The sequence below is a fragment of the Amphiura filiformis genome, chromosome 13 (assembly GCF_039555335.1).
Source record: "Amphiura filiformis chromosome 13, Afil_fr2py, whole genome shotgun sequence".
In the NCBI taxonomy this organism is placed as follows: Eukaryota; Metazoa; Echinodermata; class Ophiuroidea; order Amphilepidida; family Amphiuridae; genus Amphiura; species Amphiura filiformis.
The window spans coordinates 15,981,637-16,006,992 of record NC_092640.1 but is presented as its reverse complement, the minus strand read 5'-3'; the positions used below and the strand labels follow the sequence as shown (position 1 = coordinate 16,006,992).

The window sequence follows — 25,356 nt, the reverse complement described above, 5'->3', positions numbered from 1 at the left end:
TTAATAGAGCTGTCTGTACAGAGTGCTGACAGCTTCAATTGGATTGAAATTACGGTAAAAAAGCTGAAGGCGTATTCAACGTAATCATTAAAATAATACACAAATCCCAGCAAGTGAATATCCAATGCTAATCCTCTGTATCTATGCAGCACAAGGTATGCCATGGATTTGATGCATATGGAATAAAACAGTATCGGTTGGTGTTGCCAGAATGAAAATGATTCTAGACAACGATGAGCTATGAGCCAAGCTTTTACCCCTTTATATTACATTAAGGTGATCTGGTCATAAGTTGATTCTATTATTGGGATGAATGTGATGGGCTCATGTATATTTGTTTCTATTTGGCAAAAAAAGGGTTTGTTTCCCCTTTCCCAACCGATCCCAAAATATCCAGACATCACCTGCCTTTTTTCTTTTTTTAAACATTTTTGGGTACATATTTTTGTTTTTTTGTTTGTAGTTGAACAAATGTATTTGTAATGTAAGATGATTCTTACCCTTGCATTACACCAAATAAGTGACAAAACCTTTATTTATGATGTATCCTCCCTATCGGGTGAGCAGTTTACAATTTAGAACATGGAAGCGTACATTTAACATTCAGATTTTTTGGCAATCTCGATATAAACCATGACCAGCATTGTTTGACATGTCTATTTTTTAAATCGGCCCTCTTCTTTATGTCTTGAAAGGGGCAACAAACCTATTTTAGGCTTATTGAGACTAAAGGTCCGTTCATACTACGACGCAATTGTGGTGCGATGCGGTGCGTTGCCGATATATCGATTACTTTTTGCCGCAACTCACCGCAATTCGTCGCATTTCCAGTAAAATGTATTTAACTTTATTGCGATATCGCAATGCAGTATTTTTAGTACAATGCGATGCGGCATTGCACCGCATCGCAACGCAATCGCGGCGTAGTATGAACGGACCTTCAGATGTCTGTATCAACATGTAGCACCCTCAGATTAATAACACACAGATTGGAATATTCCATGCCTGTGCTCTCCAAGCATACTTGAATTCAGCTGACGCTGGTACAGCATTCAGACCTTGCGACAACGCTCATCTCACACGCAAAGTTTCTTTTGTGTACAATTATTGGTAAATTGTGCTTTACAAATCCACTTGATTACTCACGTCTTTTGTGTACGCTCGCGCTATTTGCACTATTTTGGAGTTTGCACATGACTTAGCGTCGACCCCATAGGCAACATGCTATGTTTCCACGGTATGGTAGCACATTTGTGCACTCCAAAAGTGGGCCGCATTTTCAAGTTACATTATTTTCGAGCTTTTTGCGTTCCAAGCAACCACCACAAAAATCACATGCAAATATATTCCTTTTGTGTACTGGTCAATGCAAGGAAGATTGGGAATATAAAATAAAACAACTGAAAATAGTTAAAAATTGGCAAAACCTGAAAGTGGCACTTACTGCATATTCCACTCTCAGTAAGCTAGATGAGAATACAATGTGATGTTATAAGTTTGTAGCTTCCATTTAGAATGCATGCTAATCACACTTATTATAAAGTTTTGTACAATTATTAATTATTTAAAATCATAATTTTTGTGACTCAATGTCTACATATATCATCTGTGTGTACCAAGTTTTTGTGGCAATGTCGGCATATTACCTGACAGTATGACAGGTGAAAATACGATGTGACGACTAAGTCTTCACAATGTAACTTGTGTCATAGCTGCCGTTTTTGATACTCCAAAATTCATAATGATAATTCAGCACTGTATCATATAGTCTTTGTCAAAGAATACTCGCGATTTAGGGCGACACAAGCTGCGAGTCGCAAACCGTGATGCCCCACAAATAGTGAGCGGAGTGAGTACCACTATGGTTTCCAAGAATGTGTGGTTCTCAGTAGTTTATCTCCCTATGGGTAATAATAGGTACACGGTCTGTAGCACACACTATGTATCATTTAGCTTTTTACAATTATTATCTTTGAGGATGAAGTTCTGTTAGCATCTCTGTAAATTCCCCCCACAGGAGGACAGGTGACAATACTATATGACACCATGAGCCTTCACTATACATGCATATATATTGCTTGGATAATAGTTTCTATTTTGAATGTATGCTAACAGATCAGCTTTATTATGAAATTTTGTCAATTATATCATATTTTTGGAAGTCAATGTCTGCATATAACGTCTAAGTTGTGTTTGTATATGAAGTTATTTGACAATATCAGCAAATTCCCTCACAGGACGACAGGTGAAAATACTATGTGACGTCATAAGTCTTCCCAATGTTATCTGAATCATAGCTGCCACTTTTATTTTCCTTTATGTGACATGATCAAGGGGAATGAGTCACATGTCGACCCTGGTCGAAAATGAGTTTTACTTATGTTTCTTAAGAGGACATTTAGAGCTTTCAGAAACTGAAAACCCCATGTTGATATGACTTTTCTTTGTGAAGTTGAGTCAATTTATCAATCGCTGAAAACAATATAAAACAAAAGAATTTAAACACTTTATTTACCAATATCTCAAAATCAATATTAACGACATCCGACTCATTTCCCTTGATCGTGTCACATATAGAGTTCAGGCCTATCACAAGTTTGTTTTCCTATTATCAAATATTTAATCATAATTTTGTAATAAAATAGCTGCAACTGGGATCTTTGTAACCATACATTTGATGTATACTGAACAGCCTCCTTATTCCAAATACAACACCTGGGGTTCATTTCACTAAGCATTTAACCCTTCGTAACTCAAGTAACCCTTTGTAAAGTTACGAATACCGAGAACTAGACATAATTTTACGAAGGGTCACTGTAGTAAATCCCATAAATGAAATGGAACTTACGACGAAGTTACAAACAATTTCGAGACTTACAAAGCTTCATAAAGTTTAGTGAAATGGACCCCGGATCATCTTGAATTGACCAGAATTTATAATTTAATGACCTTTTCAACAACTCTTCCTATACCTTTGTACAGGAGCCAACCGTTGTTAATCTGTTAATCCACAGTTCAGTAGCGTATACGCCAACGCAAGGTTACGCGTACTGGCGTTACGCATGAGCGCGTAAAATTCATCATGCCTGGAACATATGTGTAAACATGAACTCGCTTATGTTGGCAGTACAGCTAAATATTACCGCTTTATTCTTTAGTTTTGTTGCTGATATCAACAGAGAAATACCGCAATCTTTTTGTAAGGTTGAGTGGCAATGACAAACGGACATTCCGAATAAAAGAATCATGTAAATTAGACATCTTTAGCTTGTTTCGTTGTTGAATTCAATCATGTTTCACCGTTGTTCATCACCGATTAACAACTCGCGTCCGGCGCGTCTGCGTGGTTTACTTCGCTCGGGCAGCTAAAGCTGCCCTCGGAAGTAAACCACTCAGACGACGCTGACGCATTGTTGTTAATCGGTGATGAACAACGGTGAAACATGATTGAATCTAATTATAACATTGATTTGCAAATGCTGTGGATCATAAGCTGCATCTTGATGTATCAATCTTATCCTTTAATCACTGGAAACTGATGGGTACCACTTGAATCGTTTTTGCTACAGCCTGTATGGAGTTTAATATTGTGTTTCATCACTATTTTATTACTTGCCCTAACAGTATAACAGGTGGAACTACATTGTAACATAATGAGTCTGCAAAACTTTATTTTCCTAATGGCTGGCTGCCCTACAATATTCAAGAGGTGGCATATGCTTCCTTCATTTTATAATTATTATAAAAATCATAACCAATTTATGGTTCAAATTAATTTTTGTTTAAATCTACCTTTTCATTGAGAAACCCATAAGCAGAATAGACCATACAAAACAATACATCAGTACAAAGAGACTGCAGGGCCATGCATGCCACATGATCCGATTGTGTAATCCTGCCAAACAACATACACAGGAAATCGTTGGCCGGGCGATGGTCACACATGCTACCCCAGTCTGCTAGTTGGCAGGGGGGTCAGTGGTTCAAAATGCAGGTGGAGAAAACAACTTTTTCTCTTCCTTTTCTTTCCTCCTTTCTTTATTCCTTCCTTCCACTTAGGCATAAAGCAGAAAGATTGTTGAAGTTAATGAAATCACAAGACTTGAACTGACCAAATTTGAGGTAAGAATTTTAATTGTTACCTTACAGCTTTAAAAAACAAATCTAGACGTTTTTTTGTCTACAAGAACTGTGATCAAAACTCATTGGACACAGGTACAAATTAATTTAGCCTGTATTCCCAACATGTAGTGAGCTTCCATTTCAATCCTTCATTTTGCAAAACTCTCAGGTGGAGTACTAGTGATTTTTGAAAATAAAGTTGTCTAGAAAAATCACACATTTTACAATGATAAACCCGCAATCCTAAATGAGCAGCATGGAGCTGATACAGCCCACCTATTAAACAAGTTATTTTCGGGCATGAAATCCATGAGGGCTTAATGCGCTTTCTGTGGTCGGGCCGATTTTTGGAAAATGTTTTAAGGGAACAAAAAATAACAACTGAGGCAAGGCAGCTTTACTATTTCTCATGCTATAGCAACTCCGTTAATGAATACTATTGAAATAAGTTGCTGTTGAAACAACAGTATGTAGCAGGGCAGACCGGTGTAGATTCACCATTATTAGTCTCCTGCGATAGAGTGCTTTCACCATGTGTGCCAAACGCATGATTAGTACCAAATAGGTGGGCACTGTCAATTGATATTGAATACCATCACTATGAGCCAAAATTGTCTCAATTCCAGTTGCAAAGTTCAATAACCTACATTCAACAATTATAACTCAAAAGTTGACCTCAAGTTGCAGCAGATGAGTTTTTGTACTCAACACATTCAAAGGTCATGCTCTGAGTGTATAATCATATTAGGAGTATAGAAATGTGTACTGCCAGATGAGAATAATTTAGATCCTATACTGTGTCTTGTCTCAAGTTGAGAGTGCCACCAGTGCATTGACATGATTGCGTTGCCAGTGTATGGACAAATACGCCTATGGACTTATACGCCTATGTATGCATGTGTATACACCCCGCCGGATTATGTTAGTTATCCTACATGGCATTACTCTCAACTTCAGATGAGACACAGTATATTGTCTACGCCCAACTGAGTACATTACACAGTATATTGTCTACGCCCAACTGAGTACATTGCATCATCTTCCATGACCCAGCTTATAGTTCTTGGAAGCTTTTGAAGAGGAAGCCCCACCAGAGTAGTTCTTCTGGGGTGTACCAAACCTGCCTGGTTATCAAATTAATCAGTGACAAGGTTATTTCTGAAATTGGCAGGTTGATGCAATAGCATTATAACATCAATTAGCACTTGTCAAATTCAGAAATAACCAATTCACTGATTAATTTGATAACCAGGCAGGTTTGGTTCACCCAAGAAGAACTGCTATGGCAGGGCTTCCTCTTTAAATTCAAACTATTCACCCAAAGAAGCAGCAGTATCCAAATGCTACTAGTCTTTCTCACATTCCTTACCTGCCAGTCTAGCCTCTTGACAAGACCTATACATCTCCTTCTTGATATCTGAATCATCGTCACCTATAGCCTCTCCCACAGTTACAAATCGTTCTACAGCTAGATTAACCGCTTGGCCGACTCTTTCAATGGCTTTGCAAGTTTTCTCAGACCTCTTTGGCTTTTCCCTGTGATTCACCAAAGTTGTTATCTGTAGAAAAAAAGAACAGAAAAAGAGGAGAACAATGAAAAAATTTTGTAGCACAAAATCAGTAATGCTATAATAATACAAATATCTGTTTTTCTTTGTGTATAAATAAGTTTGAAATTATTTCCGCTAGAGAAATCAATTCACTTGAGCTGAATGCTGATGCTTATTTAGTTCCTCCTAATGAACTTCTCAGTCCTTTGTTTCGTCTTTGTCATTTGTCCAAACAATTCGTCTATTGACCCCTTTCCATGGTCATCAGCATCGCAAAACAAGGTTCTAACAGCAAAGTTTGTGTTGTGTGTGTATATGTTAGGGAATTGGACAGTATACTACAAGACATTTGTGAGTGCAACTTTCAGTTCCTCCTAGTGAATATGCTTGGTCCTTTGTAATTGTTTTGTCTTTGTCATTGGTGCAAACAGTTCTTCCATTGCCCCTTTGCATGGTCGCAAAAACGAGGTTCTATCAGCAAAGTGTGTGTTATGTATGCGTACACTGGGGCATTGGACAGTATAACTACAAAACATAATGTGAGTGTGATTTTCAGTTCCTCCTGGTTAATTGCTTGGTCTTTTGTTTTTGTCATTGGTGCAACCAGTTCTTTTACACCCCTATAAGGAACTTTACAAGACCCTTCCACAGCTCTCTCCGTCATTGCAAAACACAGTTCCTGCAACATCTCAAAAAGCCTGCATCGATTTGTCCAATTTCTCTCTCAACCTCAACAAGTCATACACAGTTTCAGCCTATAAGTGTAACATAACTGCCTATTCAAAGGCAAACGAACACTATGCAATTGATAAAACTCACTTGAGCATTCAAGCATACTTGATCAAGAGCAAAAACAGGTGGGATGTAGATAGATAAACAAAATAGAAATAAAACTGCCTTGTAAATCCACAAAATGTCCTCAAATAACACTATGCACTTAGGGCTTTTCAAAACACACTTGTCTTGTATTTCTCGTCATGATTTGAATTTTAACAGAAAAAAAAGAGGAAAAGAGTTCTTATGTCTGTACAAGGTTACGATGCCATGCTGTCCTTTAGTAAACTATTCAACATACAAATAGCTATATATAGTTAAGTTTGTTTTGCCATTGGCACTTACTATATTTGAAATCTGATTTTATTTTCGGTATTTGCGTTTTTCTTTGCCAAAACTAAATCAATAATTTGCTATGTTGTACAATTTGATTTATACACACAGTTGGAATAACATTGGCCTGTAATGTAAAAAAAAGAAGAAAAAAAATAAGGGGAAAAGATTGTTTAGAAAGTTTCTGGATTTTTAGGTCACGTTTAACCCTTTTTGGAAGTAGTTTGACATCGCTGAAGTAGAGAATTACTGCTAATTAATAGCCATGTGTACTTACATCAAATGAATCCAAGAATTCAGATATCAGTGATCTTAACTTCAAATAAATTGATTAAAATAATCACACATGACCCACTAAGTAATTATAATCATTCAGGTAACGGATCCCTATACACAAATGGATAGGAATTTTTCAGACAAATATCATCATAGTTACTAATAATTAATTTATATAATGCTTAATTGTTTTGCCACCTTTTCATTCAAATTCAGACCACACTGTGCCTAAGGACATTATGTCCTGTCTAGAATGTCAGCACCCATGTGTATCATATGACGATATTTTTAATATACTATTTTTAATCACCTAAGCTAACTGGATATTGTACTCATTGCTTCTTGATAAAGCGAAAAGTAGAAAACAGTTTTGATTTTGAGGTTGCCTGGCTCTAAAAATGATAGCAAAATTATAGGCTCGCGGTGATCTCAAAACCATGCTATGTGCGCCTCGGGTCATAACATGACTTTGAGATCACCTTGTGATGCCTATAGTTTTAACCATGCCCCTCATAGCAGTCAATATTTGTATAATAAATGTTGTGCACCAAATGGCTTCCATTGGGGATTCATTTTGAAAAATTCCAACTTCTCAGGGGGCCACATCCCCACAACTCCACTTTTACACTAAATATATGTGTCCCAAGGTTTTGATTCTTGTCTTCATATTTTATCTGTACCATAGACTAATACAGACTATTTTCCAACAGTCAAAGTACCTGTGCATTGTATGCTGTGAATTCTCGCATAATCATGAGGGCTGATCGCTCAATCCCGCGTGTCTAACAATTACATCACCATTGCGTGCCTTCACATATACGCGATAGAGCGCTGTGTGTCGCCTGTCGCATTTCATGGAACGATCGGCCCTTATTATCAGGTGATGCTGAGACTTTGACTGTTTGGAGTTTGTCTGTATCTCTTAAATCCATGGTCTGTACCATAACTAAACTAACACTGAGTGCTACATACACAATTTGCAGTAGGTTGTCATACAAAAAATTGAATATATACAAATGGTCACATAGTATCACAAACTCATTGTTTGGACAATTATAAAAATTATTCAAAATATCACATTTTCCTCCCTTAAAAGATCAAAATACAAAGATGAAGTGAAATATCATCAATGTGTAGCCATCCCTTGTAGCACTCTCATCGCACATTCCCATAGTTACATGGTCTCCATCACAGACTTGGATTTATCTAATCTACCCAGACAGTTCCTCCAGACAATAAAGCAATGTTTAAAGCCTGCAACATAGACTAAAGTTCCACATGATTTGAAAATCCACTTCAATCTGCAAATCTGCATTAGAGCATTTCCCTCCTGTTATTTATATCTGCCATTACATCTTGGGGGAAGCTGTCTGCCGTGGCAACATAAGCTGCATAAACCATGAATTGAGGCATTTTTTCTGTCTCTTGCGCTGTTTCCATATAAGGGAAATGCATATGACCTGAAATAGATCTGAACAGATCTTGATCAATTTTAGACGCTCATTATTAATTTTGTCTGGGAGTCGCCTTGCTAACGCCTCATAAAATCAGTTATACCAAACAGGTCCTCAAGTGACCATATTGTTTTTGGGTCCAAGTATTTTACATGTTCAGTAACATCAGGGTCAGTCGTCTCAGTCTCAGGGCGTAAAGACAAAAAAAAATCCTGCGTAATAAATTTTTTCAATAGTAGACTATTTTAGTCCAAAATTCAATAAGGTGAAATTTTACGTTGGCTGGGGCAATTTTCAATACACTAGTTTTGCCCAAAATAATGGTGACTTTCAGGCGATTAGGGCGAGTTTAAATTTTCTTGGAGGGGGGGGGGTAAGTTTCCAATGCATTTGGGTGGTGGGGGGAGTATCCCACTATGCTTTGCGGTTTCATAATAGAACTGCACATGCCATACAAAATGTACACAAAACCCCTCGCTTCAACTTTCAAGTTCTCACTTAAATTAGGGTTGCTTAGACTTTTGTTTGAAAAAATATGACCTCTAAAGTAGTGTGAACCTATCCATAGCTCTCAATATTTAAGCAGCTCATTACTTATTTTTTTGGAGCAAGCAGATACACTACACTGCATGATGGGATACAACCTTAAGCTCCTGTGGTTTTGGAGAGTGTATGCTGCCAGGAGGTAACAAGCTTACTGTAACAAATTGTGCATCATAGGCTTAGGAACCGGGGAGTTGGCCCCCTCAATAATTTTGGTTCGGGCCTGGAATACCTTTCAGCCCACCACCCAATAATCCTAGGTGAAGTTAAAAAATTGTGATAAAATAGAGGGAAAATTTTCTGACTGCAAGGGGGGAACCCCTCGGGCACCCCCATGGTGGTCCAAACCTTCTTCAAGTTCAACCCCCCCCCATGTTGAAAATCTTCCTAAGCCAATGTGCATGACATAGCCCATTTTGGCCACACAGATGGGTGCCATACTGCCTATTACCAAATCTAGATCAGCAGTCTCTTGTGATGAAGCCTCCATAAAGGAGGCAAAACTAAAGATGTGAAAAAAACATTGCTTTAGTCAGCTGTAGCTCAGACTAATCTTGATTTAAATACATCAGCCTGACATCATTTTATCAAGGATAGCTGTTTGTCTGTGCGACGTAAGCTACACAAAGACAAGATGGAGGCATTTGTATTTCTCTTGCCATTTTACCCTTATATCCCTTTGTGTGTATGCTTGTCTGCTTGCTTCTAGAAGAAGAACGATTCAGTGTATAAGCAAGGATTGAGGCATATCCATTCCACTGTTCCTGATCTAGTACTAAGGGATGACTGTCTAGGGAAGTACTAGCTATACATGTCACTCATAGGTAGCAGTTGTTTACCAAACTGCTTTCTTCAGGTGACGTCAAGATTTTTTATGTGTGCAAAATGTTTTTACTAAAATTGTAATGCATGTAAAATGTTATCATTATGGTTATTGTATAAGGTAAACTATTTTTAATTGAATTTTGGCACATATCAGGTGTGTGGAGAGGGCTGTATCCTGCACCCCAACCAGACCCACAAACAAATTATGCAAACTGAAGCTAAATCGACCTATTTCTGGTTACCAACATCAAATTTTAAGCTCTGGCCCCCCCCTGTTAATTCAACCATTTGGCTTGTATTTCGGCTTAGCAGCCCGGGGGGGTCACTCCCATTGTGGCCTGTACACCATCCGCGATAATCAACTTTTGAAAAGGACCCTAAACAAGGATTTAACCCTTGGCTAAAACGATACCCTAAACACAGATTTTCTTCCTTGCATCAAATTTCATACCCTAAATTTCATTTCAGCGTATTAGCAATTGCAATTTTGCTACCCTTTTTCCAATATTTCATGTTTTTGACACCCTAAACGCGTTATGCGCTTATCGTGCATACACACGAAAATCTACCCTTTTTACGCGTTTTCATTATCGCGGATGGTGTACAGGCCACAATGGGAGTGACCCCCCGGGCTTAGCAGTCTCGTTTATCGCTTACATCTCTGAACTGAAAGGACACAACTTGGTCAAATCGCATTCAGCTGCAAGGCAAGCCTGATTTCACATAGCTATGTGTGCTGGTTTCCAACACCTTTTTCATGGCCTTACATCAAATAGAAAACAAGTTGACATTAAGTGCAACCCTAATCAAATTGATACAAAGCAAAAGTCAAGTGCAGGGCGTAGTTATGTTGTATATACACAGACGTACAAGGAATGTGATTTAAACTTGCTTTGATTTAGTTAATATTGGTTTTAGTTTGCCTGCAGGGCTTGTTCGAATTAAACAAGATTGCGATACAATAGCTGTTGCCATGTTGCATTGATTGCAAGTGTTAATACAATTCCAGTGCTTTTGATACTGAACATGGAAATATGTCACAGTGAAAACAACCGGGGAAAGCAAGTGTTTTAAAGGTGAACTAAAAGCTGGTTGATCGTTCTTTCAAATGATAATTCCTCCATCTTTAATTATTCAAATTGCCTACTTTGGCCTTTGGATAAGATTACTGTCCATATAATAACCTATATAAGTTAATCCTATACAAATGCTGATGGAACACAGCTATGGACAGAACAATTTACCAGATATTTTTATCATATTTCTGTAAATTTTGAGATGCTAAAATGCCCTGCAAATTTCTTTAATGACTGCCAAATTTAGTGCATATTTGCCATTTTAAAGCTACAATTGCTACAAAAATGTAAAAATTGTTCACAATGCCCAAAAGATTTGCAGATTTGGTGTAGATTTCTAAAAAAGGGGGTCATTGGGTGTAAGCTGATGAAAAAAGGAATCATTGGGTGGCAGATTTGCTGAAAAAAGTGGTCTATTGACAGGCACATGATGCACGCCAATATATGCAAGTCCCCCCCCTCCCCTGGCAATTAGCCTAAACCCTTTGCTAAACCAGAAACAAAAAAGTACTGTGACCTAAAGTTTGTTTGTCTTATAATTGGCGACAAACATGAGACTCATATACATCGTGACTGGCACTTACTTACACAAACGTAATTTGGGACTTTATTAATGTGCGCAGTAACAAAAACCGAATAATTGTCCCCAATTATAAACAGAACAAACTTTACCATGCTTAAAAATTGACAATTTTATTTGTTCTCACAAATCTAGCCAGAACTAATCTCCCCCACCCCATTGATGTTGAACTCCCGGGTTGAACTTTTAATTACTTCCATTCGAGTGAATGCACAGCCCTAGATAAGTGATCATAAAAACTGTGAAAATATGGTGAACGTATTCGCATTATTTTCTTTGTGTTCTGACCGCAAAAGAACCTATATTTGGAATATAAAATCAAATTTCCAAATAACCAATATGAAACAAAAATGTTTATGATGCAATTTCACTTTACTGGCTTCAATGGTTCTTTAACCGCATGAGAACTACCTAACGATTGGCCAAAAAGAAGTTTTCATTATCAATTGGCCCAATCAGCAACATTGTTAGAATAATTTCACCACGCATAAAAATTGGGGTGAATTATTTGCAAAGCTCCATTCTGATTGGTGATTAAAGTGAAAATATCATGTAATTGACCAATCAGAGGCAATGTTAGATTGGCAGGTAGTGCTCAGGGGGTTAAAACCAGCCTGGTTTCCATCAATTCCAGCTCTTGAAAACTGCTAATACATTTTTGCTATAAGATGCGACAACTCCACATAACTTTAATGATGTGGTATGCATGGAGTGAGAGTGTCTCCATGGTCCTCATATTATTACATTATGAGGCTGCAGCTGGGACCCAATGTTTTCTAATACTCTCCCATTCCTTGTATTATTAGATTCAGTCTCATCTAATGGTACTATGATGCCAAATTGAATTTACATGGAGAAGGAAGGGAAAAGATATCTAGTACTGGTGAGATAGCTTTAGTTTGGGAGTTACCTTTTTGACGGGAGAGGTTTTCTTAAAGTCCCATTCAGTGATCCCAGCGCAAGTGTAAACAAATTAAAACTGTTTATAAATTGCTTAAAAGTTGAGGATAAGTCATTCAAATTGTCATTTGGTATTTTTGAAATGAAAAAAACTAAGAAAACAGCAGTATTGACAAAGTTGAAGCCCCATTCAAATACATTTAGCTAATTTATATACTGTCAGTATATAAATTACAGATTCATGTAAATGCCTTATTTTGTCTTAAATATACGGCTTTCGGCTGAACCATTAACCGGCTATGTTAGCACATCTACGATAATGACAAAGGTACCAAAATCTGAATTTTGATGATTTTTTACGATCCGGATATACAGTCCGGATGAGCAAATTAACGAATGTGCCTTTGAGATTTAATCTCAATTTCTAAGTGGATTCTTGTGATTCCATTGGATAAGGGATGCACCATTAGATGTCCAGGGCTGAAAGTTGGGATCAGGGCAATTTTTTCTTTCCCACAATTTCCCAATAGGTTTTCTGTATCCTGAAAGTATGCACATTGTTAAGTTTATTTTTTGTAATACTTCTGTGGTCTGTGCTGTGAGTAAAATGAGCTTGAAACACAGATGTGACAAACAATTACGCTGATTGGCTGGTCAACTGTCATGACAACAAGACGGTTGACACATTAGTCATGGTGCACAGAAGGGGAGGAAACCTCACCTCTATATTTTGGTTCATCTCAAGTTTGGTAGTGACGTATGTGCGTATTTTGCTCGTCTCAGTATCGAATCGCGCGCGTAAAGATAAACGCGCTGAGTGTACACGCACGCCGCATAGAGGCGGTTTGTTGGCACGCTTATGGCGCAACCGCCAAAAAGCATTGACGCTCACTACCGAACTTGAGGTGAACCAAATTATGCTAAATGATAAGTCATCACCATCTCATACCTGGATCATGGAAGTATAAGATTGTACTTTTTATGGCGTCCATTGCCATATGTCAATCATAAATTTGAATAGAAATGGTGAAAGTACGCCACAGTTTATCCAGAAAGTACAATGTTGGTAATATTGTGTAAATGTTGCTCAAGTTGGGTTAAATAGTTCAACTGTATTCAGTCCTAGAGTAACCAGGTATATACCTACTCTTTCACAATCAATAAGTCAATTTAAGTTTACACCCCTAACTAGTTTCACCAGGGATTTGCAATAAACAAAATTAAAATTCACTAAATCTATTTTCTTAATGAAAGCGATACACAATAAACTGATTAAATATGTGAAAGTCAATTGGCCCACATACAAACCTTTTTCTATTTATTCGTAAAATCTCTCTTATGCACAACAAAGTGTTCATTAGCAGTATCTAACGGCAATTTATTCCATTAACCCCGCGCCTTCATTACTGTGATTACCTTTTATTGCCAATTTGGGTTTGATTTTCAGCCCTAAACAGCCAATAGGCTATTCCTCTTGGAAAACAGCACCCCTCAAGGTAGATGTTGAACTGCAGCCACAATCAACAGCTTATTCCAGATCCACCCATTTTCATCAATAAAAATGGAAAAGATGTGGAAGATTTTAAAATTCAAAACAAAATTGTCTAATTTCTGACAAAATTAGGCAAATACAACTGATTTGATCAATTTCAACAACTTTTAACTGGAATTCACATAAACCTAGCAAAAATTTCCATCTGGATAGAACGTAAGATACAACTGCAATATTGATGGCAGTGAAATCTTTCACAGGGGTGTGTGGATTTTAAGTGGAATAGCCCAATATCAGCGAGTTGTCGCAATGATGCAATAGTATAGCATAACGTCCCTAGACGCACACGGTGGGTTACATGCACCCGGCCTGATTCGTCTAATGTTTAACACAACACACACGGTTTGATACTAGTTTTACCTGCAATACCTGATGAAATGCAAAAATATTATCTGCATGCAATAAAGGTTACCTAAGAACCACTGACCTAATAGTATGCATGTTTGTGCTTGTCTGAATGCATTCTCAATGATATTTCAAGTATGATTGAAAAAAAAAATCACATTTTTTGTCTCAACTTCTTGACAACTGCCGAATTCAACCGCCTTACGCCAAGAGAAGGTTAACACAGCCATAGGTCTGCCGCATCCCTCTACTTGTAAATTTCAAGTAGCTTTACTAAACGCACAAGATGCAATATGCTGATAAAGCAAAGAGAAATTTTACAAATTTTCATCTTCTTAAATTAACACCACCCATATCAGGTTTAGCTGCTCAAGATTCAGGGATCCCTGAAAAAAATGTCAGCATAATCGGTGTTTGCTTTTATGAGGCCTGGTAAAATATGATCTGCTTGAGTGATGCCACGGCAAAGCCTGCAGCGTTTATTCTACAACTTGTTAAGGTTAAAACGTGCACTTTTTTGCAAAGTGAAATTCTGTGTGATTAAGAATAAGTGTGAATAATTCATAGTTGCGACTAAAACTTCTATAATTTTTTTACTTAGTTAAATGCTGTTAACCTCAAAGTTTGAGCAAACGTGCAGCTATATATAAAAGCATGTCAGAGCAAATTTTACAGTAGGCATGCTTGTACTTGTGAGTGCATTTCACTACAATTTCAGCTGCAATCAAGCTTAGCATCATTATTTTTCACTTTTCAGTTATAAATTTTGTTGACTCGTCCAGCTTTTATATTTGTTTCAATTTCAACATACGTGTGTACTACATTGCACTTGAGTTCAAACATACATAGACAATGGATGATCAGGGACTCTCTAGACAAGGCTGAAAAATTGTTTAACTTCAAATCTCAAAATGTTCCTCTCATGGGCGAAAAAGATAACAGACTGTGTGTAAACAGCATCACCCGATAATGAGGGCCGATTGTTCCATGAAATGCGACAGGCAAAACTGCTACGCACTAACCGCATATTTTTACGGTCTATCGCAAAGGGGACTTTGACTGTTGCTACATGGTCTGTAGTAGTCTGTGGTCTCTCTAAATCCCCAAATTTCCCTCCAAATCCCACATTTTCCCTCCCAAATGGCAGAATGTCCCTCCAAATGCCAAAATATCCCCCAAAATAAAACAAAATTTCCCTAGAACAAGCTTCCTGGATTCCACATTTTCCAGACTTGTATGTTCATCCCTTGTCATGGGAAATAATTTAACAGAGTGATTATATTATTTACACACATCAGGAACTTCTATCCAGTCTACTTACTTTATACATTGCGCTATTCCATTTGAAATCCTTACACCCCCTGTGGAAGACATGACCTTAATCTTCCTCACTGTGGTATAAATTTCAAGGTAATTTCAGGTAACCCATTTGAAAATCACACTCCCTGTGTGGGAAATTAAAGTCACATCTTCCATAGGGGGTGTAAGGATATCAACAGGAATAGCATATTGCAAACATGGCTTCCAGGTTTGTTATTGCAAGTACTTAAGCTAAGATTTTTTTGGTTTTTCTATTTTTGAAAATATAGCACAGTGTAATAACATACTCATATCAGTAATGGGGACCCTGGGGGAGGTACTCTTATTTAGTTTGGGAAGGTAAATACATCTTGGCATCAATGTAGTGGACCTAATTCCATCCCAGTTCCTAATGTCAGTTTGATTCAATAACCAGAATAAGTTAAATTTGTCTTTAATGCCCTAGATGCTCACTTAACTTCCCCAATATGGGGATGGGGATGGGGCTGTGTTGGTTTTGTTTTTGTTTTTGTTTTGTTTTCCATAAATTTTCAAAAATCGAAAGGTGGGATGGTCCTAGAGGTGATTTTGCACCTGTTTGTCCCATTCTTTTCGCTGGCATTTTATTCTATTTACTTTGTCTTGATTAGTATGTGCAATATTTATATTTAATATATTTATCTTTGTAATTGTATATAAGCCAGTGATGAAGCATAATAAATAAATAAATAAACTTCTGGTCAGTAATAAAGCATGCAATCATAAAAGTATGCTCAAAATCAAAATGATTTTTATAATGACATCGGGCCCAATCAACATGGATTTTGCATTTTGGGAGGATTCTTATTTCTTTCTATCTTGCCAAAATCATGTAACATTAGGCTAATGAAAGTTAATTCTTAGTTTCCCGTCACCCGCCCACATCACCTTTTCAATGTGACCAAAACTTTCATTATTTTCATTAAAAGTCAATTATCTGAAAATGGAGATAATCAAAATTGAAACTCTCAAAATGTCTGACATTCCCTGCTGATCAATTTCTTTTCATTTTAATAAACACAAATGCAAATTTTTCTTCAATCTGTTGCAAAATGTCCGTAATGATGATCCAAGCATGGCATTAATACCTGGTTTGAGATGGTATTTCATCAACAATATAGGTAAAAGCCATATAAATGAAAGTTTTGACAATAATGAAATTTTCCAAAATAATGAATATCGAAATCATGACCTCATATTTCACTGAAAAAAAAGTGACGGGAAACTAATCATTTCATTAGCCTTAGCTGCTCTTTGGCTAAAATTTATTGATTTTGACTGCAAATTTTTGAAAAACAAACAAACAAACAAATATTTTCAAAATATTTTGCCAGAAAGAGTCAGCCTCTATAACATTTGTTTGTTTTTTCAATACCTAAAGGCAATTATATACCGTATTCATTCCAATAAGCGCCCATGCCCCAATAAGCGCCCACCTAGGGTATTTTCAATTTGCTAATGGATACCATTAATGTTGAAGTGACAGAGAGACATCGATACAGTGAAATAGCTGGAGGGCTACAATCCTGTGTAAACTTGCAATACATTTTCTGCATCAGAAAAGCTATTAAAACATCTCAGAGCCCTTTATAACATATGTAAAATTGTCTCTAATAAACGCCCCTTACGAAAAAATTACGGAAACCAGGTATAAAATAAGCGCCCACCCAAAATGACTTTGTTAAGCACCCTGGGCGCTTATTGGAATGAATACGGTAGTTCAAAGTTTTTCCTGTTGCTTTTCCGCTGTGACTGACATCATAATTTTGGTTATTTTCACAAATACCTGTAAAATCTGATTCAGGTAATCACTCAATTCACAATTTCATTCAAGTTGTACATGTGTAAGTTACTATGGAATTTAACATCATTTTGCTTCAATTTATCTGCAATAAAAAACCACTTTGAAGTGCAAACACATATACTACTAATCCATTTATATCAGTCACTTATACATAATTAACCTATATGTGAATTACATATAATTTGATGCCATTAACCCACTATCACACTGTTCGATGCTAAAACAAATTAGTCACATTTATACAAAATGTTCATAAAAATTTGAAATTGTTCATATACAAGATCAGAATTGAAATCAGCATTAAAAATACATTAAAATGAGTTCAAACATGCCTAGTATTGGTTCAGTGGTTTGCACGATAACATTATAAACAAGTTGCAAATATCACAAATTCCTGGTGATGGATGCTGAGCAGTACATGCAGTGTGCAAAGTTTGTCACATTATACTGAGTCTGTAATGGGTTCTAATGGGAAAATGTTGAGGTGTGACATTAATATGTGATATGGGTAACAAGCATGCGTATATAGGGTAATTAGGTGGTCAGATTATAATGTAATAATTTAGAACTACTTCACTGAGCAAAGAGATAAGAATCAGGCATGGATTGTTGGAGAAATTAATGTTGGCTTATCAATTGCTTTCTACTGCTAAGTTCTCGGCACAAAGCACAAAGTGAATTGGCACACTAATTCAAGCAACCTACAGATAGATAGCAAACATGTGTGACATTTTGTTAATATTTGCAGTAGATAGGAGAAACAAAGACATTGTCATTGTTATCTATAGTTCATAACAGAAATAAGGATCTTGCAATTAATATCTACAGTAGATAGCAGAAACAAATATCTTGACATTGTTATCTATAGTAGATAGCAGAAACAAAGATCTTGCCATTATTATCAACAATACATACCGGAAACAAAGATTTTGACATTGCTATCTACATTAGATAACAGAAACAAAGATCTTGCCATTGCTATCTACAGTAGATAGCAGAAACAAGATCTTGACATTGCTATCTACAGTAGATAGCAGAAACAAATATCTTGACATTGTTATCTATAGTAGATAGCAGAAACAAAGATCTTGCCATTATTATCAACAATACATACCAGAAACAAAGATTTTGACATTGCTATCTACATTAGATAACAGAAACAAAGATCTTGCCATTGCTATCTACAGTAGATAGCAGAAACAAGATCTTGACATTGCTATCTACAGTAGATAGCAGAAACAAAGACCTTGCCATTGATATCTACAGTAGATAGCAGAAACAAGATCTTGACATTTCTATCTACAGTAGATAGCAGAAACAAGATCTTGACATTGCTATCTACAGTATATAGCAGAAACAAAGACCTTGCCATTAGTAGATAGCAGAAACAAGATCTTGACATTGCAATCTACAGTAGCAGAAACAACGTTCTTGACATTGCTATCTACAGTAGATAGCAGAAACAAATATCTTGCCATTGCTATCTACAATAGATAGCAGAAACAAAGACCCTGCCATTGCTATCTACAGTAGTTAGCAGAAACAAAGTTCTTGACATTGATATCTACAGTAGATAGCAGAAACAAGATATTGACATTGCTAGCTACAGTAGATAGCAGAAACAAAGACCTTGCCATTGCTATCTTTAGTAGATAGCAGAAACAAGATCTTGACATTGCTATCTACAGTAGATAGCAGAAACAAAGTTCTTGACATTGCTATCTACAGTAGATAGCAGAAACAAAGACCTTGACATTGCTATCTACAGTAGATAGCAGAATCTACAGTAGATGGCAGAAACAAAGACCTTGCCATTGCTATCTACAGTAGACAGCAGAAACAAAATTCTTGACATTACTATCTACTGTAGATAGCAGAAACAAAGTTCTTGCCATTGCTATCTACAGTAGATAGCAGAAACAAAGATCTTGCCATATTTGTTACATGTACCTACAGTGATAGCATAAACTGACAATTTAACATGATTTTGTGATTTCTAGTGACCTACCTAAGGGGTGCAAAACCTACAGTAAATAGTGCAGAGGCGTATTCACTTCTTACTATCTACTGTAGATAGCTGATATCTTTGGCTTCTGCAACAGAACCTCCATAGCTTCTAATTACTTTTGAAAGGGAGTATTAGAGAGTGCCAATACCATGTGATATGGGTAATAAGTAGCAGGATAATGTAGGACAATTACATGTAAGCTTTATAGTGTAATTAGTTTTGACTTAGGTGTGCAAAATGAGGCTAGTGAGACACAGCTTGTTGTAGAATTTTAAGTGAACTGCTTTCGTTAAGTAGCATCAAAGCTGATCATTACCTGATAATTAAGGCTGTGAAATTGCAGGGAACAGGTTGTTTTCAACTAATTTTGAAAGCACAATGGTCCCTGGTGCCTGTATAAATCACTTCAGCCTTGTTTTTGTGTAACTGTGAGTGCACAAATGTCTTATGCAAATTAATAGCTGCTTCATGTAAATACCAGAGAAGGTGTCTTACACTTCCCACAATGCATTTCTTCCATTTCAATTTCCTGTACTCATTTGCTATCTAGTGCAACATGGGTCGATAGTCACAAAGTACCTGAACAGAGGGCATCCAGATCATGCAAAATATGTTTATTTCTTGACTATCCATTCATGCTTGAGCAATCTATTCTCAACATGAAAACAAAGAACCTGTAGGTGTGTCATTTGCTGTAATGAGGTAATGTGTCATGTTGCAAAGGATTCTGGGAAGGGTAAGATATCTTCTCTATGCCACAGCACAAATGAAACTGAAAAATCAGACAAGTTTTTACAACAATGTTGTAATTGCAATCTGCAGCAGAACTTGTTTAACACCATCTACCATAACCTGCCTGGTGTCTATCACACAGTAGAGAATAGTAAAAACAAAGATTCTTATCATTTATTCTCTGACATATAACAACAGAAAGGTCGTTATATCTTCTACTTTTCCTACTAAATTATGAATGACCACAAGTCATTTCAAGAAAACAAGGTAGTGGTAAAGTTAAGCCTTTTGACAAATTAATGGTGTTTTAAACACATTGCTGAAATACATCTTTATTTTATCCCTACACACACTACTAACTACATCCGCTGACTGAAATTATTTTTTTTGCAAAAAAAATTGAACCAGTTTCAAAAATTTACATTTTCATTTTCATATATGTAATCTACATAGAAAATGCATTCAAATAAGTACAAAAATGCCTAGTATTAGGTCAGTGGTTCTTGAGTTAACTTGGGATATATTGAATAGAATTCCCTCTGATATGCCGATATCTGTAAAGGAAACCAAATTGGGTTAGTCCATGTGGGTGGATAGTAATCCCTTCTATATATCAAGTACTTAGCTCAATGGTCAATGACATTGATTCCATGTTGCCAACTTCAACATAAAGCTCACAATTGGGCTAGTTTTTCCACTATGGTAGTACAAATCTGTCAACTAGTCAATGATTGTTGATTCAATGTTGCATAACATTATTTGTGACCCATCATATCAAAACCGATCAGTTGTCGGCTAGCCTCATTCGCATAACAATGAAAGAAGATAAGAAAATACAAAGAAATTTTAGCCTGTTTTGCCTCATAAAACATTTCTGTATCTAATTTCAACAAGTAAGGTGTCATTTTAAAGGTAAAACAATAGCAGTTTATCCTAGTTTTTAAATCTTCATTTCTGAAGACAACTGGTAGCTTTTGACGTGATGGGTTACATTTCTCCCTCTCAGTGATTACCAGCAACTACAACAATAAAATAAATGTTAATAAAGTATAACATAAAATGCACAATATTATAACTAATTTGATTTGCAGTTCTAAACACCAAGTCTGATCATATATCTAAGTGACAGATAATTTCTTCTTTCATGATCAAACTTATTGTTCCTTTTTTACAACAGATACATCAAAGTCAAATATGATTGAGTTCGGTAATTGCACCATCTACACTTCATTACAACAATTTCAAATACTGTAAAAGCAGAAATTTTTGAGCTTCATTTATTTTGCGCTTTTCGTGTTCCAAGCTTCTACAGCAAAAATAACAAAGTGTGAGTATAATGTGTGTATAAGGTAATGTAAGGGAACTTGGAATCACAAATCTAAAAACAAGGGAAATAGCTCAAAATTGGCAGTGCGGGGAAAATTAATCGCGCAAAAATGTCCACTTTTACAGTAGAACACCAGAGAAGGTATCCTACCCTTCCCAGAATCCTTTGCAACATGATCCATAACCTCATTTCATCAAGTGACACTCCCATTATTTTGTAATCGTCCCTTTGTTTTCATTTTGAGCATATACTCACTAAACATGGGTCGATAGTCAAGAAATAAACAAATTTTGCAAGATCTGGATGTGCTATGTTCATTCAGGTAAATTTTGATACTATCAACCCAACCCATGTTGCACTAGGTAGCAAATCATTACAGGAAGTTGAAATGGGAGAAATGCATTATGGGAAGTGTAACATATCTTCTCTAGTACAACACTATCATTGTACTGCCGTTTTCAACCCATGAATATTTGAAGGCAATCTCGCTCTAACGACAGCTTTTTTTCCTTCAATCAACATTTGAATAGTTATCAACCTGCTTCTAATTTAAACACAACAAATTGCTTGTCAAGTTACACCTTTATTTTACACCTCCGATAAATTTTCACATCAAATTACAGTAAGACTGTTCTGCACCATTTTCAAATGGTGCTAAACAGCATCATCTTACTGTAAATATAGGACAACAGATTAACAACACTTTCCAACTATTGATACTTTTGATAGCATTTTAAAATTACAACCACATATTCAAAAATTGACTATTCGTATCTTTATATCTGGCAGGCATTTCAAAACCAAACATGCAAGCAAATAAATAAATAAAAATATACACACATTAACAATGTGATCTGAGTGATGGTTTCAAAACCCAAGTGCTGGATAACCAATGGCTCTGGCAAGCTGGTTCTGTAAGGACACTGGCAGTGTACCAGTTAGCAGAGTGTTGTTTTTTATACTTATGCAACATATCACTATTAACATTAAGGAAAGCTGACCTTTTCTTTTTTTCTTTCCATATTTGAGTCATTTTTGTGCAGATTTCAATATTCTGTACGCAGAAAAATAGCCATTTCTATAGATTTCCACATGCCTCGCATCCATACCCTTGGGATAGGTGCTGAAGTTAAATTTTAACACAAATATTTTCAAGCTCGTATAAAATGCAGTTGCATGTAATACATGTTAGAGATGCACAAACCAAATTTGGAAAATTTAATTTTTAGTGGTTTTTCCTTTCTTACTTCCAAAAAACTAGCATAAAAAAATCTAGAATTTTGCAAACAATGAGACATTTTGTAAACATTTGGCCATGTGTTTTGAGTTGGTAGATTTTTCGGTAACCAAAATTTCCAATTTTTTTTCTCTATGAAAATGCACGCTTTTTGATAAAAATATAATTGTTTGTTAACTAACCCCATAAGTACAAGAAAAGTATACATTTCCTGACAGGAAATTAAACAGGGAATCCAAAAATGATATTAGTTTCCCAATTGGAAGATTGGTTAGGGAGGTAGTGGACTTTGAATAGCAACATTTTCCATAAAAAATGTTTGATCTTCAGTGATATATATATTTTACATATTACACCCTATGCTGAAAAGAACATCATATTTGAGTTCCTTGGCTCAAGAGCTTTAAAAAAATGTATACTTTTATTGTGATACCTGCTACAGGTTTCGCTGTGTGCGAACATATTTGAAACACACATTTGAGGCATTCCGAATAGGGATTTACACACAAACAGTGCATTATCTGTAATCAAGGGATTTGCACTAGAAATTCACTCAATTTAAAGACAGATTAACCTTTTTTAGTTTCTAAATGATTGTTCTTAAGTCTTTACAATATAAAACCAATTAAAAGAAGCAAATATATCAATATACCCCCATTTTTTTGAAATTTTTAGTTAAATTTACATATCAATCCTCCATATCAATCCTCGGCTCCACCCTGTCATGTTTTCAGTAAAATCAAAATAACTTAAGAATGGTTTATGCTACATAAATTGTTATGGTATCAATACAAAGGTCTCATCAAAAGCTTTAAATTGATAGGTAATTTGTCTAGGTAGGTGACACCCTTGACTTAAAAATACTAAGAATTAGCACAAAAAATCTCGCACAAAAGTACTGCTCCACCCTATCGGTGTACCCAGTTTAAAACGCATGGCCATTTAGAAAACAAATACTCACATCGCAAGAGAATGTATGACAAAATATTCCCTCTTTTGTTTAAATTTCCATTTCCACAAATGAAAACTGTTTAAAATATTTAAATAATTATCAAAAGCAATAAAAATTCTTGCACCATAAATAGATTTGCCTTGGACCAAGAGGTCATAAGGATAACCTAGTTTATGTGGATTGCATTCTCACTTCAAACAACACAGTCTCTCATTCCACAGTTCTGTGACCCCAATATGGCTGTACACTCACAGAATGACCTTTGCATATGTTGGGTATAAAAACTCACACTCAGTGACATGAGGTCAATTTTTGAGTTATGATTGTTGACTGGAGGTCAATGGATTATGCCACAGACATGATGCTATATTGGTTCAGACATAACACTGACTGTCCATTTCAATCTCATCATTATAAGGACAATCTGTCTATAGTACTTCTAGAAATAAATGCAAAGTGTCAAAATCAATTCACAAATAAGAGTACTAATTCATTGGGACTATTGTAAGTATCTGTCTTCATAAATACATCAGTGATAGATATCTTTGGCCAACAGGTACTACCAGAAATTGACACAAGTAAATAGGACAACAACATAAAGCAATTCAAATGAAAGCAACTTTTCCGGGATTTGATCAGCAATTTGTGCTGAAAATTGTTGGCAACCCTGTTTATACCTGTTTTATTGAACAAAATTGATTCCATGCCTCACTTTTTACAACATCAAAATATCAATTCAATTCTGCTCTTACCAAATGGGCTATTCCAGTTGAAATCCACACACCCCCTATGGAAGACATTACTTAAATCTTTCACACAGGGAGTGTGCATTTCAAATGGTGTTACCTGAATGGGTGACTCAATTTAGAATCTACATTATTGTGTGGAAAATTAAGGTCATGTCTTCCATAGGGGGTGTATGGATTTCAACTGGAATAGCCCAAATTCAATATAGTATTAACTGCACACATAGACCAAATAAAACACACAGATGTACGATTTACAAGCTTGTTTCCATCAATCCTCTTTTTACTGAATAATATTGATTGTGAGTTGCGGAAAAGCCTTCTTGGGTTTCAATACCTACATACATCTAGGCCACATATATCAGATATATTACAATGCGTTTCAATTTACTTTAAAGCTTGAATCACATATCACACCTGTGTATCAACAAATAGGTATTGTGATGATGATTTGAGTCAAGTATAATTTACAGCATGGTCAAGACTTTTAACAAGGTGATAGCTGCCAATGAGCGTATCCTAATTATTCAATATTTCTGTGTTTTTGAACAAAAATTGAAATACTATCCAATTTCTACAATGCATCTGTATAGGCAAATGACTGGTTAGTCAGGTCACGGGTCATCCTGTCCAGTACTCTTAAAATCAGTGGCAGACATGGATGCTGTTTGTTATTTCAGAAAAAAAAACACTTGAAATTTTTCCTGCATTGGAGGATTCTATTTCCAATTCAAACAAACATGCAGCAATTGAAAAACGTCAAAAGAAATTGGGAAAACAAACCTCGATATATCAGAGAATCGTCTGTATACATACATTTTTAACCATCAACTCAGATGTAATATAGAGAGCGCACATTACAAAATTTATAGAGCCCACATT

At 36.1% G+C, this 25,356-nt stretch overlaps 1 protein-coding gene across 1 annotated transcript in view; it reads right to left on the bottom strand.

Moving 5' to 3' along the window:
- Nucleotides 1-5,468: 5,468 nt before the first annotated feature.
- LOC140167441 (alpha-catulin-like) overlaps nt 5,469-25,356 on the bottom strand; it is a 204,164-nt gene continuing 184,276 nt past the window's right edge. The window contains exon 2 of the mRNA XM_072190748.1: nt 5,469-5,681. Within this exon, the coding sequence (XP_072046849.1) occupies nt 5,469-5,681 (213 nt within the window). The remainder of the gene's footprint in view (nt 5,682-25,356) is intronic.